At 53.4% G+C, this 16,426-nt stretch overlaps 1 protein-coding gene across 1 annotated transcript in view; it reads left to right on the top strand.

Annotated features, from left to right (window-relative positions):
• NOS3 (nitric oxide synthase 3) overlaps positions 1–16,183 on the top strand; it is a 28,602-nt gene extending 12,419 nt beyond the window's left edge. The window contains 19 exon segments of the mRNA XM_087919121.1: positions 217–411; positions 1,803–1,876; positions 2,021–2,164; positions 3,823–3,851; positions 3,854–3,927; positions 5,175–5,242; positions 6,482–6,598; positions 7,452–7,626; positions 8,296–8,441; positions 8,938–9,014; positions 11,080–11,109; positions 11,112–11,273; positions 12,734–12,848; positions 12,850–12,895; positions 13,064–13,086; positions 13,657–13,701; positions 13,703–13,846; positions 15,504–15,586; positions 16,155–16,183. Of these exon segments, the coding sequence (XP_087775247.1) occupies positions 217–411; positions 1,803–1,876; positions 2,021–2,164; positions 3,823–3,851; positions 3,854–3,927; positions 5,175–5,242; positions 6,482–6,598; positions 7,452–7,626; positions 8,296–8,441; positions 8,938–9,014; positions 11,080–11,109; positions 11,112–11,273; positions 12,734–12,848; positions 12,850–12,895; positions 13,064–13,086; positions 13,657–13,701; positions 13,703–13,846; positions 15,504–15,586; positions 16,155–16,183 (1,776 nt within the window).
• The last annotated feature ends 243 nt before the right edge of the window (positions 16,184–16,426 follow it).

Here is a 16,426-nt window from a genome sequence, read left to right on the forward strand (position 1 = left end):
GTGTGTGTGTGTGCATCCCTCCCCGTGTCTTTCCTCTCCTCTTCGCCTCGGCTCCGCAAAGGGGTGGGGGGAAAAAACAAGGGGAGCCTCCGGTGGGGCTGTGAGGCCGGTGTGGATATGTGTGTGTGTGGGCGAAACGATGGCTGATAGGACACCCCCCCCCCTCATCCTCTTCCTCCTCCTCCTCCTCCTCCCTTGGGGCCCCTTTCTCTTCAGCTGGCCAAAGTCACCATCGTGGACCACCACGCTGTGGCCGAGTCCTTCATGAAGCACCTCGAGAACGAGCAGCGCATCCGGGGCGGCTGCCCGGCCGACTGGGTCTGGCTGGTGCCCCCTATTTCCGGCAGCCTGACGCCCGTCTTTCACCAGGAGCTGGTCAACTACCAGCTTTCCCCGGGTTTCCGATACCAGGTGAGTCCAACCCTGGCCCGCCCGAAATCCCCCCAGGTGTGGGGGGAAGAAGAAGACACCGGGGGTGGCGGGGGCAAAGAAGACTCCGGGAGGGGAAAAAGGGACGATCGGCCGTATTCGAACCGGTTCGCTCGAACCCGTACAGCCTTGGCTGCCTCCGTTGAATGAATACAAGAGGAATTGGATGAAGGAAACACACGCACACGCACGCACACACGCACGCAGTGGAGACTGGGGAAGCGGGGGAGGGGGGTTCGGGAGGAGGCTGATGCCGCCCCCCTCCCGCGGGTTAGAGGACTTCTCGAAAGACTTCTTGGGGGATGGAAAAAGAAGAAGAACCCGGGGGAGGAGGAGGACCAACGGGTGGGGCCCGAAAGCGGGTGGTGGAAGAGGGGAGAGGAGGAGGAGGAGGAGGAGGAAGAGGAAGAAGAGGAGGAGGAAGAGGACGAGGAACAAGAGGAGGAGGAGGAAGAGGAGGAGGAAGAAGGAAGAAGAGGAGGAAGAGAAAGAGGAGGAGGAGGAAGACGAAGAGGAAGAGGAAGAAGAGGAGGAAGAGGAGGAGGAGGACGAAGAGAAAGGGAGAAGAGGAGGAGGAAGAGGAAGAAGAGGAGGAGGAAGAGGGGGAGGAAGAGGAGGAAGGAATAAAAAGAGAAAGGAGGAGGAGAGAGAAAAAAAGGAAGGAATGCGAGGAGAAAGGTGGGGAAAGGAGAAGTAATAAATAAAAAGGGAAAGAAGGAGGAAAAAGAAAGGAGAAGGAAGGCATACAAGGAAAAAGAAGAAGGAGAAAACAGAAGGAAGAAATGGAAGGAGAAAAGAGAAGAAGGAAGGAATAGAAGGAGAAAGAAGGAGTAAGGAGAAGGAAAGAATAACAAGAGAAAGAAGGTGCGGGAAAAAAGAAAGAAGGAGAAAGGAGGGGGAGGAGAAAGAAGGAGAAAGGAGAAGTAACAAATATAAAGGGAAAGAAGGAGAAGGAAAAGGAGAAAGAAGGAGGAGAAGGAGAAAACAGGAGGCGGCGAAGGAAAAAAGAAAGAAGGAGAGAGGAGGAGGAGAAAGAAAGAGAGGAAGGAGAAAGAAAGAGAAAGGAGAAACGGGGGATGGGGTGGGGGCAAAGAGAACAAAGGACCAGGAGGAAGAGGAACGCCCGGACTTCCGAACGCCGGCCACCTCAGACGGTCGCAAGTCCGAGGACCCCTCCGGAGGTCCTTTTCCCCGCCGCCCTCCCCTCCCCGCAGCCCCTAAACCAACGGGGCAGTCGAAGGACCCAACCGCTACGGACGGCTTGGAACGGGGCCCCCCCTCCCTCGCCTGCCCAGCGGAGGCTCTCAGACCTCCCCCGTACCCTCAGGAGACCCTCCCCCACTCTCTCTCTCCCCTCCCCTCCCCAAACACAGGCTGACCCCTGGAAGTCCTACATCCCCAAAGGGACCACCATCACTCGCAAGAAGACCTTCAAAGAGATCGCCAAGTAAGTCCCCTTCCCCGCCTTTTCCTTCCATCGCTCTCAGGGGGACACCTCCTCCCACCGTGTCCGAAATCAGGACCATCTCTCTCCGCCACCCACCCCACCCCTCCCCGCTTCTCCGCTCCCAACCCCGCCTCCCTCCCCCAGCGCCGTCAAGATCTCCGCCAAGCTGATGGGTCACGTGATGGCCCAACGGGTCAAGGCCACCATCCTCTACGCCTCGGAGACGGGCAAGTCCAAGGCCTACGCCTTCCGCCTCAAGGAGCTCTTCCAGTCGGCCTTCGCCCCAAGGTGAGACCTGGGCCGGGACCTTCCTCCATCTTGGGGGAAGAAGAAGGGTGGGAGGAGGGGAGGGGGTTTGGGAAGACCTTTTTTTTAAAAAAACAGATTTTATTCATTTTTTTAAAGACAGACAAGACAATCAGAAGATCAACCCTCTTTTCCTGAAAGGTCGTCGTAAATGTTAACAACACGAATTAAACCTTTTCTATCTTCCTCTTCTGTCTTTCATTCTCAAATTCTCCTCTTCTAACGTTCCTCCCAGGTTTTATGAATCGGACATAAACACACAAAAACACAAAACATAAAAAAACCTCTTTCCTGAAAGTTAATTATAAATTTTAACAACACAAATAAAACATTTTATACCCCATTGACCCATCTCCTTATAAACCCACACGTATCCTTTCAAGTTTCTCACTATTTCTCCCTTTACTTTTATCCAATTGCATTTCTTTCCTATATTTATCTCTTTTATATCTTTTCATTCACTATACTTCTTTTTTCTTCCGACTTGCTTTATTCTCTTCACAAAACATAAAAAAGCATCTTTCCTGAAAGTTCATTGTAAATTTTAACAACACAAATAAAACATTTTATACCCCATTGACCCATCTCCTCATAAACCCACACATATCTTTTCCAGTTTCTCACTATTTTTCCCTTTACTTTTATCCAATTGAATTTCTTTTCTATATTTATCTCTTTTATATCTTTCTTTACTTTTATCCAATTGCATTTCTTTCCTATATTTATCTCTTTTATATCTTTTCATTCCTATATTTATCTCTTTTATATCTTTTCATTCACTATACTTCTTTTTTCTTCCGACTTGCTTTATCCTCTTGTGTCTCTTATTCTCAATTATCCTCTTCTAACATTCCTCCAAGGTTTTATTAATACAACATAAACACACAAACCATTTTATACCCCATTCACCCATCTCCTTATAAACCCACACATATCCTTTCAAGTTTCTCACTATTTCTCCCTTTACTTTTATCCACTTGCATTTCTTTCCTATATTTATCTCTTTTATATCTTTTCATTCACTCTACTTCTTTTTTCTTCCGACTTGCTTTATTCTCTTCTGTCTCATTCTCAATTCTCCTCTTCTAACGTTCCTCCCAGGTTTTATTAATCGAACATAAACACACAAAAACACAAAAGATACAAACATTAAAAAAAAACATCTTTTCTGAAAGTTCATTGTAAATTTTAACAACACGAATAAAACATTTTATACCCCATTGACCCATCTCCTTATAAACCCACACTTATCCTTTCAAGTTTCTCACTATTTCTCCCTTTACTTTTATCTAATTGCATTTCTTTCCTATATTTATCTCTTTTATATGTTTTTATTCACTATACTTATTTTTTCTTCCGACTTGCTTTATTCTCTTCTGTCTTTCATTCTCAATTCTCCTCTTCTAACATTCCTCCAAGGTTTTATTAATCCAACATAAACACACAAAACATTTTATACCCCATTAACCCATCTCCTTATAGGAGAGGGAGAAAGGAAGGAGGGAGGGAGGAAAGAAGGAAAAAAACAGAAGGAAGGAAGCTCTCAGGAACCCTCCACCCCGAGGTGACGCGAGGGAGGCGAGGCGTGGTGGTGTCCTCCCTCCACCCGCAGCGTCGCCTCCTCATCTTGCCCCTTGCAGGTGGTGTGCCTCGCACGAATACGACGTGGTCTCCTGGAGCACGAGACCCTCGTTCTGGTGGTCACCAGCACCTTCGGCAATGGGGACCCGCCCGAGAACGGAGAGGTAACTGGCCTCGAGGGTGGGGGCGAGGTCGAGGGCAACCCTCCCGGACGAGGGCGGCGGGGCTTCAACTCCTAGATAGTCCTCCCCTCCACCATCCCTGCCCGGCCAAAGAAGGCTCCGGATCCTGCGCTCCTCCATCTTGGTTCTCCGTAGAATACGTGGATTTCAATGCCCACAAGTCTTCCCCCCCACCCCGGCCATCCAGTCGGCGCTCTGGGATCAAGCCTCCCCCATCTTTGGCGCCCGTGAGAGACGGTGGACTTCCAACTCCCAGAAGTCTCTCCCCCCCGCCCGGGGCCGGCCAGTCGGCGCTCCGGGATCAAGCCTCCTCCATCTTTGGCGCCCCGTATGAGAAGACGGTGGACTTCCATCTCCCAGAAGTCTCCACGCCCTGCCCTGAGACCGGAAAGTCTACCTTCTTCCATGATGGAGGAGGAAGACCAAGTTTTTTGCGTGGGTATACTGGCTGTTGGTCAGCGGTGGGATTTCCACCGGGGTCTCACCACCGGCGAGCGGAAGGAGAGAACATTCCGTCGCGACTCGCCCCCCGTTTTCCCCGTTCCCCAACCGAATCCCATCCCGGGCTCGAAAGTCCACCCGACATCTAGTCTTCCAAGATAGAGGGATGCCTATCTGGGGTGGCGGGGTGGCGGGGACTTCTGGGAGTTGAAAGTCCACTGTCTCGTACGGGGCGCCAAAAATGGAGGAGGGTTGATCCCGGAGCGCCGACTGGATGACCGGGGAAGACTTCTGGGAGTTGGAAGTCCACCGTTTCTCTCACGGGGCGCCAAAGATGGAGGAGGGTTGATCCCGGAGAGCCAACTGGATGACCGGGGGAGGATGGGACTTCTGGGCGTTGAAGTCCACGTACTCTATGGAGAACCAAGATGGAGGAGCGCGGGATCCGCTGGGTAGACCTTCTCCTCCGGAGTTTATCTTTGGGGTGGGGGTATCTTCTCTAGAAAAATCTCTTCTGGATTCCCTTTGAGGGGAATCTCCCTTGAGGGGAGATGACAACATCCGGCAGTTGGGTGAGACCTTGGGGGAGGTCATCTGGTCCAACCCACACAGGAAGACCTGGAACCCTTCCCAAATGGATGGCTTGTCCTTTGGTGGTCTTCTTGGAAGACCCTCCAGGAATGGAGGAGCATCAACACATAGAGATGGTCCAACGAATGAAGGGGTTGGGAAAGGTCCTCCTTCATCCAAGGTTGCTTCTCACCAGAGTTGGTGCTTTCTCCTTCCAGAGCTTCTCCAAGGCCTTGATGGAGATGTCCTGTCCTTATCTCGGAGCCGTTCAGCCGGAGTTTCAGAAGTACGTCTTCTTCCCACCTTCGTCTTCTTCGTCTCCTTCTTCTCTTTCTTTCTTACTCCCAGTCAGCTCTTGAGGTCTTCTCTTAAAGACCTCAAGCTGGTTGACCTTCTCCTACAGAGGACCACCTCCTCCGCCTCTCCTCCTCCTCCTCCTCCTTCCTCCTCCTTCTTCCCCCTCCTTCCTCCTCCTCCTTCCTCCTCCTCCTTCCCCTTCTCCTTCTCGTCGTCCTTCCTCCTCCTCCTCCTTCCTCCTTCTTCCCCTTCTTCTCCTCCTCCTTCCTCCTCCTCCTTCTTCCCCCTTCTCCCTCCTCGTCCTCCTTCTTCCTCCTTCTCCTTCTCCTCCTCCTTCTTCCTCCTCCTCCTTCTTCCCCCTTCTCCTTCTCGTCCTCCTTCTTCCTCCTCCTCCTTCTTCCCCCTTCTCCTTCTCATCCACCCTCCTCCTCCCCCTCCTCCTCCTCCAGGCCGTTTGTCCAGGCAAGGAACCCGGGCTTGTGGCTGGAAGGAGCCCGTTGACCAATTCTCCCATGGCGGGAAATCCCAACCTGGAAGGAAACGACGGTTGGGACTTCTTTGGGGGGGGGTGGGGGGGGCTTGAAGGAACCTTCTGGCATCTCGCTGGGGGGATGTCCTCGGGAGTCAACCCACATCGGATCCCCCTGGGAAACACCCAGAGACTCCATCCCACCTTGTAGTAGCTCCGTGGCGGGAGAGACCCCTCCACTTCCCCAGAGGTGGTGGACCACCCAACCACGTGGATGGGATGCCAAAGTCCAGCATGGTTGGGAGATGCGAGGCCGGGAAGGTGGCTTACGAGACCTCGGGGCCCATAACTTGCTTTCTCAACCATGGGGAGGGGGGGCAGCCCCTAAGATGGAGTTTGACTTCACAATGACCTTAAGAGGGAAGGGTCTTTGTCAAGCTGCTCCAGATGTCGGCCTGGTCTGGTCCCCGAGCATCGGAAGTCATGCTCCAAGCCTGTTTTGGGAGCCCCAAGGAGTTGGGATCCATGTGGCTTATATCTACCAATGGTTATGGTATTAAACTGCCTTCCTTCCTTCCTTCCCTTCCCTTCCCTTCCCTTCCTTCCTTCCCTTCCTTCCCTACCTCCCTCCCTCCCTCCCTTCCTTCCTCCTTCTTCCTTCCTTCCTTCCTTCCTTCCTCCCTCCCTCCCTCCCTCCCTCCCTTCCATCCATCCTTCCTTCCCCCATCCTTTCTTTTCCTCCTTCTCTCTCTCTTTCAGGAGCTACAAGATGCGTTTCAATAGTCTCTCCCAGTCTGATCCCTCCGTGGCCTTGTGGAAGAGGAAACGCCGGGAGTCTAGCAACACGGACAGCGCCGGCGCCCTCGGGACCCTCCGGTGGGTTCCGTCCTATTTTAGGGGGACAAACCCTCTCCCCACCAATCTTCCCCGCTCCCGCCACGCCCCAGAGACAAGAAGCCACTCTGAATCTCTCTCTTCGTGTCTCTCAGTTTCTCCATCCTCTCTTCGTGTATCAGTTTCTCCGTCCTCTCTTCATCTCTCTCAGTTCCTCCATCCTCCCTTCGTCTCTCTCAGTTTCTCCATCCTCTTTGTTTTTCCATCCTCACTTCCTCTCTCAGTTCTTCCATCCTCTCTTTGTCTCTCTCAGTTTCTCTGTCCTCCCTTCGTCTCTCTCAGTTTCTCCATCCTTGCTTCCTCTTTCAGTTTCTCCATCCTCTCTTTGTCTCTCTCTCTCTCTCTGTTTTTCCCTCCTCTCTTCGTCTCTCTCTGTTTCTCCGTCCTCTCTTCATCTCTCTCAGTTTCTAGCATCGTCTCTTCTCTCTTCTCTCTCTCTCTGTTTCTCCATCCTTTCGTCTCTCTCTGTTTCTCCGTCTCTCTTCATGTCTCTCTGTTTCTCCGTCCCTCTCTTCATCTCTCTCAGTTTCTACGCCGCTCTCTTCCTCTTTTCTCTCTCTGTCTGTTTCTCCATCCTTTTCGTCTCTCTCTGTTTCTCCGTCCTCTCTTCATCTCTCTCTGTTTCTCCGTCCTCTCTTCATCTCTCTCAGTTTCTACGTCCTCTCTTCCTCTTTCTCTCTCTCTCTCACAGTTTCTCCATCCTCTCTTCGTCTCTCTCTGTTTCTCCATCCTCTCTTCATCTCCCTCACTTTCTCTGTCCCCTCTTCATCTCTCTCTGTTTCTCCATCCTCTCTTCGTGTCTCACTTTCTCCGCCCTCTCTTTCGTCCCCCTCAGTTTCTCCGTCTTCGGGCTGGGATCCCGGGCCTACCCCCATTTCTGCGCCTTCGCCCACGCGGTGGACACCCGGCTGGAGGAACTCGGCGGTGAGCGGATCCTGCCCCTGGGCGAAGGCGACGAACTCTGCGGGCAGGAGGAGTCCTTCCGCACCTGGGCCTCCAGCGTTTTCAAGGTGCCGGGTCGGATGGCGGGGGGCGAGAATCGGGTCGTTCGCCCAAAACTCCCTCTCCTTGGGAGGGGCTTCGCTGTCCCGCGACGGCTATCCGGGGCGGTGGGTGGTGGAAAAAGTGTCCCCTCGACTCTAACGAGCCCTGTTTCCATCGCGAAGGGAGACGATCTCACTAGCGAGCTCCGCCCTGCGGCGGACGACCTATCCCCCCCCACGCCTTTTTCAAGCGAGTCCGCGCAGCGGTTTCCTCCTCGCTCGCATGTCCACGGAGCGAAGATCGTGGATGGTTTTCGGCCGGCCGGGGAACGAAACGAATCCTCTCTTCCGTTGTTCGTCCGGCGAGACGGTCATTAAAGCGGATCTGGCTCCCCCCCCCGCCCCCCCCCGTTCGCTCGACGGACGGTGAAATCTTCAACCTCCGGAACGCGGCGACTGTCGTCCCTCAGTCAGCCGCCCAGGTGTCCCCTCCAGTCAACGGGTAGACCAACGGCCCCGACGTCCGTTTTCTTTCCCTCCCGTCGCCACTCCAAAACATTCCCCAAACCACGCCCATCCGAAGTCAAAGACGACCTGTGTCCTGCCTGGGAGAAGACCACCCCGGGTGGGTGGGTGGGGGAGTCCCTCCGGCGGGTGGGCCCCTCCCCTGATCTCCTCCCCATTCTTCCGCGCAAGGCTGCCTGCGACACCTTCTGCGTCGAGTCCGACTCCGTCCCCACCGAGGTTTTCTCCAACCGCTGCAGCTGGAAGCGGAACCGGCACCGGGTCCTGGCGCAGCCGAGCGCCACCTTGGACCTTCTGGCAGGTCGAGAAGGCTCTGTGTGGGTATGGGTGCGCGTTGTGTGTGTGTGTGTGTGTGTCAGACCAGCTCCCTCCCTCTCCTCCTCCCCCACACAAATAAATTGGCCACTAAGCGTGTCTCTCGGTATATGATCTCAAGCGGGTGGGATTCGACCCCAGTTCGTTCCGAATCATACTGCCGTTTCCCACCACAACCCGACCTTGGGTTGCAAACTGGCGGGCGCGGTGCGGGAACGCCGGTGCGAGGGGAGCCAACGGCGCCTGCCCGAAACTGTCCCCTCCGCCCTTTCCCCCCCGAAGAACCTGACAGAACACGGGAGGATCGCTCACGTCTCGTCCTCCTCTGATCCGAACGCCGGAGGGAGTTTTCTGTCCAGACATGGGCCGCCCCCTCTTTTTAGGAGACGCCCCCCTCCCCTTCTTTGGGGAGACGCATCACACACACACACACCCCACACACCGACAAACACGGCTAAACCGCCTCTTTTCCCTCCCCAGCCGCCCCGCCCTCCCCAGATCTGACGAAACGCACAAACGCAAGGTGTTTCCGTGCTACGCCCTTTCCGTCAAGAACCTGCAGAGCGCCGATTCCGGTGAGCGCCCTCGGATGGGGTGGGAAGGGTCCCTTCGGAAGTCCAAATCCCTTCCCCACCCCTCCTCCCTCTCCTCTCCTGGTTTCCTCTCCTGACGGCTGAGCTCGACTCAACATACGACGTAACGACCGCAACGGTGCCCCGCCCTCGAAGGCCACTGAGCGAGAGACATTTCTTCGATGAGTTTTTCCCCCACCCTCCGTCGTTAAGGGAAATTCCTGCAATGGGTTTCAATGAGTCGCGCGGTTGCGAGGCAAACCTGGCTCCTCCAAAGGTTGAACCCGGGACCCTTGCGAGCGACGTAATCCAGTCGCCGGTCAAACGCTCTGAATTGGTCCTCGGAGATCCTGGATCAATGTGAAAAAGAGTCCTTTATTCTGTAATGGGAAAAATAACCAGTCTATCAGCAAACTTTTGGAATCATTGAGGGTTACCGGGATTTCACCTACAGGCCTCGAGTAGAGGGGGCCCCTGAGGCCATGTAGTCCACCCTCTGGCATTCAGGGAGAAAGAATCCCACTGCAGTCTCCTTCAGGGAGCGCCGCCCTGATTTATGACATACTTCCATTGGAGAATGTGATTTATGACGCACCTCCAAGTTGGAGAATGTGATTTATGACATACTTCCATTGGAGAATGTGATTTATGACATACTTCCATTGGAGAATGTGATTTATGACACACCTCCAAGGTGGAGAATGTGATTTATGACATACTTCCATTGAGAATGTGATTTATGACATACTCCATTGGAGAATGTGATTTATGACGCACCTCCAAGTTGGAGAATGTGATTTATGACATACTTCCATTGGAGAATGTGATTTATGACATACTTCCATTGGAGAATGTGATTTATGACACACCTCCAAGGTGGAGAATGTGATTTATGACATACTTCCATTGGAGAATGTGATTTATGATGCACCTCCAAGTTGGAGAATGTGATTTATGACATACTTCCATTGGAGAATGTGATTTATGACGCACCTCCAAGTTGGAGAATGTGATTTATGACATACTTCCATTGGAGAATGTGATTTATGACGCATCTCCAAGTTGGAGAATGTGATTTATGATGCATCTCCAAGTTGGAGAATGTGATTTATGACACACCTTCATTGGAGAATGTGATTTATGACGCACCTCCAAGTTGGAGGATGAGATTTATGATGCATCTCCAAGTTGGAGAATGTGATTTATGACACACCTTCATTGGAGAATGTGATTTATGACGCACCTCCAAGTTGGAGGATGAGATTTATGACATACCTTCATTGGAGAATGTGATTTATGACATACTTCCATTGGAGAATGTGATTTATGACATATTTCCATTTTCCAGAATGTGATTTATGACGCCCCTCCAAGTTGGAGAATGTGATTTATGACATACCATCATTGGAGAATGTGATTTATGACATACCTTCATTGGAGAATGTGATTTATGATGCACCTCCAAGTTGGAAAATGTGATTTATGACATACTCCCATTGGAGAAGGTGATTTATGACGCACCTCCAAGGTGGAGAATGAGATTTATGACGCACCTCCAAGGTGGAGAATGTGATTTATGACATACTTCCATTGGAGAATGTGATCTATGACGCACCTCCAAGTTGGAGAATGTGATTTATGACGCGCCTCCCTCGGAGTATCTGATTTAATGACATGCCCTGTGAGGAGGACGCGAAACAGGGTCTTAGGTGAACCCTCAACTACGTGGGGCAGAGCCAATGGCGCATGGGAACATGCCGACCTGCTGCTCCTCATGAATAATGAAACTTGGCTCACGGCTCACGTAATTAACTAGGGCAGAGGGGGATATGGCGCGCTAGCGCACTCCAGAAACGGCACCCAGAGCCGCCTCTCTCCCGCCACGCCAGCCAGCCAAGCCATCGCCCATTGTCCTTTCCGGCTTTGGCAGGCGCCGTCGGCTGGCCTTCGCCTGCCTGTACGTGCGTTAGAAGCCAGGTGGCCGTTGTCGCTGAATTGGGGTGGGGGGGCGTCCGCCGGAACCCTGCCGCCTCCTCTCCTTTGACGCTTTGCCCTCCCTCCCGACCAGCCGGTTCTACCCTGTTGGTGCGGTTGCAGACGACGGCCAGCCCGAGCTGCAGTACCAACCTGGCGACCACGCCAGCATCTTTCCTGCCAACCGGGCGGCGCTGGTGGAGGCCTTGATGCAGCTGGTCCAGGACCCGCCGCTGGCTGAGGAGCCCGTCGCGGTGGAGACCCTGGAGGCAGGCACCGAGGGTAAGATAGCGGGCTCCCTGGGGCGGGGTGGGGGGCGGGGCCTCTTGCCCTACTTTGCACGCCTGGGCAGAACGATGGGTGGGACAGCACAAAAATGGGGCGCGAGGCTGGTTAGGACGGGGAGAGAGGCGGGAAGGAGCCCGCCGGGATCCTCAACTTATGCCGATCGAGAGGAAAATGGCACCACGATTGAGCCTAGAATTACAGATAGTCCTAAACTTACCACCTCGACGTGAGTCCAAAAAATTCAGTTGCTAAGCGAGATCAACCTTCTCCATTTTGTCCTTTCTTATGACCATTCTCACTTCTCCATTTCGTCCTGTCTTACGCACCATTCCCGCTGCCGTCGTTGAGGGAATCCCTGCTGAATTGTCAAGTCGGCCCGCCTCTAAGGGCCTCCCGTGTGGACTGCACCTCTGCCCCATCGGACAGTTACCAACGGGAATCCCATGACAGCCACCTTCATCCCCACCCCTACCCCGGGATACTGCGACTGTAAATACAAGTCCATCGCATGAAGCTGCCTGCCTTGGACACAGGGGAACCCCGCAACGGTCGCCTAAGTGTGGAAACAAGCTCTGTCCCCTGCTTTTTCCTCCATGGATGTCTTCAACGGTTGCTCAAACGGTCGCTAAAACGAACAGTCGAGGACAAACCTTCCCCTGCGATGGTTCTGAATCGCGTCCCCGTTCTTCCTTGCCAAGAATGTCCTGCCGCCAGAGGGTACCCCGTGAGCTGTCGTGAAGCTTCCAAGTCTTCTGTTGCCAAGGGTCCAAATTCAGACCCAATGGAATGGATGTACTGTCCGGATAAATCACCCACCCAAACAGTATCGTAGGTCACAAACCGCCGGGAGGAGCCTGGAGCCCAAGGTTGGGATTCCTGTCCCGCTTCCCTCGACTTTCCTCTCCTTCTCTCTCTCCGTCTGTCTGTCTGTCTGTCCGTCCTGTCTATCTCTGTCTTATCTATGTACGTATCTATCTATCTCTGTCTTACCTTCCTGCCTGCCTATCATCTCTGTCTCTCTCTCCATCCATCCATCGATCTATCATCTAATATCATCTAACATTATCTATCTATCTATCTATCTATCTATTCATCTATCTATCTATCTATCTATCTATCCTATCATCTATCCCTGCTTACTTTCATTTCTTCCCTATCTATCCATCCATCCATCCACCCAAATATCATCTGTTCTGTCTGTCTGTCTATCTATCTATCTATCTATCTATCTATCTATCTATCTATCTATCCCTGCTTACCTGGTTGCCTGCCTATCTATCATCTCTCTCTCTCCATCCATCCATCCATCCATCCATCGATCTATCATCTAACATCATCTATCTATCTCTATCTATATATCAATCTCATTTAGCCTGTATCTTCTCTCTTCTCTCTCTCTCTCTCTCTCTCTCTATTAATCCATCCCTCCACCCATCCATCTATCCATCTTAGTAGGCGTGAACGGATGTGGGTGCCCAGCCAGCGCCTGCCTGCTTGCACCCTCCGCCAGGCGCTCACCTACTTCCTGGACATCACCACGGCGCCCAGCCCTCAGCTGCTCCAAGTGTTGGCCACCTGGTCAAGACCGTGCCGAGCGAGAGAAGCTGCAACGGCTCAGCCAGGCCAGGAATGGAGAAGCACAGGAGCCGGGAAAGCGGGACAGGCACCCTCCCACACACAGAGGTGCATCCGGTCTGACCCCCCCGAGCAGGAGAACCCCTTGTGGACTCGTCAGAGATCGATCGGGAAGGAACTTGAGGTCATCTCGGCCCAACCCCTTCCTGAAGCAGGACACCCTTACAGAGGATCAGTGAATGAGAGTCGGAAGGGACCTCGGAGGTCATCTTGTCTGACGCCCGCTTAAGCAAGAGGCCCTTGCAGAATTACAGAGTCGGAAGGATTGATCAGGTCATCTAGTCCAACCCCCTGCACGAGTGGGAGCTCTACTAGTCAATCACAGAGATGTGATTGAGCAGGGGGTGGACTAGATGACCTCTGCAGGTCCCTTCCAACATTCTATGACTGTAAGGCTCTTCTGCTCGAGTGGGGAGGGTTGGACCTAGTTGACCTCCGAGGTCCCCCTTCCATTATTCTCTAATGCCCTTTCCTCGTCCGAAGGGTCACCTAAGGGGATTACTCTTACCCCTTTTACCCCCCGACCGTGTCAGAACTATGAGTGCGCGGACCTTCCTTTGCAGAATAGGAGCTCACGCAAGCCGCCCTAATTTAGATTAGGACACTGGGACCATCGTAAGTCTGAAAACCACCCTAGGTCCTTTCGCCAGTGTTCAGCTCCGCCCGCCTCCGCTTCCCCTCGTTGACTCGGTCGGCTGTCCCGACCGCCGATCCTTGTGCCCGCAGGACTAAGCTTTCTACGAGGAGTGAAGTGGTTCCATGTCTCGACGGTCGTGGAGCTGCTGGAAGAGTTCCTCGGTGGTGCTGCCCACCTCGCTGCTGCTCACTGAGCTGCCACTGCTGCAGGCCCGCCAGTATTCCGTCAGCCCGCGCCCGACGCTTACCCAGGGGGAGCTGCACCCCTCACCGTAGCCGTGCGCTCAACTACCGCAGTCAGGGTGAGTGGAAGAGGAGGGCATTGGGGCCTGGGGGTGGTGGCGGCTTGACAGGAGGAGAGCCGGCGTTGCCATGCCCACGCGGCTATGATCACCCGCCGTGGCCACCCTCCACGGCTAGCTCTCACGGCGGCCATTTAGCCGCAGGCCACTCTGCTGTGGACAATTTCTGCGGGACAACTTGGAGTGGGACAACTCACCTCGGCTAATTTGCCTCAGGGCAACTGCGCTAGGGGACAACTTGGGGTGGCCGATTCACCTCAGGGAAAACTCAGCCAATTTACCTCAGCACAATTTACTATGCGGGATAACTCACCACCGCAGTCAACTTGCTTCAGGACAACTCGCTAAGGGACAACTCATTGCGGGGACTACAACACTGTGGCCCATTCGCCCTCGGGACAACTCCCGTTGGGACAACTCGCCATGGACCATTCGCCTCAGGACAACTCACTGTGGGAGAACTCGGGGCAGCTAATTTGCCTCGGGGGCAACTTGCTGTCCGACAACTCAGGACTACTTAATTCCTCAGGACAACTCGGCGCGCAGGCACTACCTCAGGACAACTCGCTCACGGAACAACTCGGCAGGGCAAGTCGCGACTACCAATTCCTCAGGACAATTTGTTGCAGCCAATTCACCTCAGGACAACTCACCGCAGCCAATTCTCGCTCAGGATGACTCGCTACGAAATAACTTGCTGTGGGGCAAGTGGCAACAACCAGTTCCCCTCAGGACAATTCGTTGCTGCCAATTCACCTCAGGATAACTCCGCTGCAGCCAATTCCCTTCAGGACAACTTGCAGCAGCCAATTCCCCTCAGGACAACGCGCTATGGAACAACTTGCTATGGGGCAAGTCACGACTACCACTCCCCTCAGGACAATTTGTTGCAGCCAATTCCCCTCAGGACAATTCTATTGCAGCCAATTCCCCTCAGGATAATTCGGGTGCAGCTAATTCCCCTCAGGACAACTCCGCTACGGAACAACTTACATGGAACAACTTTGCTGTGAGGCAAGTCACGATCACTTTACCAATTCCCCTCAGGACAATTACGTTGCAGCCAATTCCATCCTCAGGACAACTCGCCACGGAACAACTTGCTGTGAAGGGCAAGTCACGACTACCAATTCCCCTCAGGACACCGATGCAGCCAATTCCCCTCAGGACAATTCCCATTGCAGCCAATTCCCCTCAGGATAATTGGGTGCAGCTAATTTCCCCTCAGGACAACTCGCTATGGAACAACTTGCTACAAGAACAACTTGCTGTGGAAAGGCCGTCACGACTACTACTTCACCCTCAGGACACGATTCATTGCAGCCAATTCACCTCAGGACAACTCGGCACAGCCAATCTCCTCAGGACAAATCGCTACGAACAACTCTCTGTGAGGCAAGTTGCAACTCACGCTAATATAAAACAACAACAACGATGGAATACAATCATCAAAGGATGCAACAGGAACCGGATGAAACGCTTGAAGAATACAAATTAATTAACCAATTGTTTTAATTTCTTTTTCAGAAATTAAATCAAATTGTCCCATTGTCCGCCAAGCAGTGGACTGGACGAGAACTGGCGGTGGGGTGGGGGAAGAAGGCAATTCCGTGGAGCTCACGACAGGGTCTCCATTTTGTCCCTTAGGATGGGAAAGGCCCGGTCTGCACTACGGAGTCTGCTCCACCTGGCTGTCCCAGCTCTCTCCAGGCGAGATGGTGCCTGCTTTACGCCCTGAAGGTAAGGAAGCTCCTGATAGGCATCGGAGTCCTTCGATGTGGTTTTTTTCTTTCTCTCACTTCAACACAGGTTGGTCGGTGTTGCTTGTAGGGGAAGGTCACTGCGGTGGCGGAGGGGAGGAGGAGATGGTTCTTTGACACTCCCCCCATCCCATCTCTCTTCCCGCCAACTGGGAGCTGCTTTGTTTTCCCACCGCCATCCACGAGCTCAGCCTGGGATGGGCTGGGGCCCGGGAGAGGCATTGAGTGCTCTGTAGTCCCTTCCGAGCTGCAGAGATCAAACCAAGCCTCTCCTTACAACAATTTTTGGTGGGGAGGGGAGGTAGTAGGGTAGACGGAGACCCCTGCAAACCCGAGAAGGCGGTCCGTCACCAGGACTATGCCGCGGAAGACAAGGTTGCAGCTGGGAAGGACAAAAAAATGGGGGCTGTTCTTGGGAGACCAACAACTGTTTGGGCGCCACGCCGACAGGAGGGGCTGTCACTCACGTGGACGCCAATTTGTAGAGCGCTCCTCATGGGGACGCCACTTGTGACCCAGAGCGCTCCTCACGGGACGCCAATTTGTAGAGCGTTTCTCACGGGACGCCAATGTGTAGAGCGCTCCTCATGGGACGCCAACTTGTAGAGCGCTCCTCACGGGATGCCAATTTGTAGAGCGCTCCTCATGGGACGCCAATTTGTAGAGCGGTCCTCACGGGACGCCAATGGGTTAGAAAGGATCCCTTCTAAATTAGCTCATTCATTTGGCTTCTCTCTTGGCCCTCCTCACAGCACCCCAAATTTTGCTGCCGGAGGACCCCACAGCTCCCTGCATCTCTGGTGGACCTGCATCGCATCTC

This window comes from Pseudonaja textilis, unplaced genomic scaffold, assembly GCF_049901715.1.
Source record: "Pseudonaja textilis isolate UNSWEBS1 unplaced genomic scaffold, rPseTex1.2 PTEXSCF27, whole genome shotgun sequence".
Classification (NCBI taxonomy): Eukaryota; Metazoa; Chordata; class Lepidosauria; order Squamata; family Elapidae; genus Pseudonaja; species Pseudonaja textilis.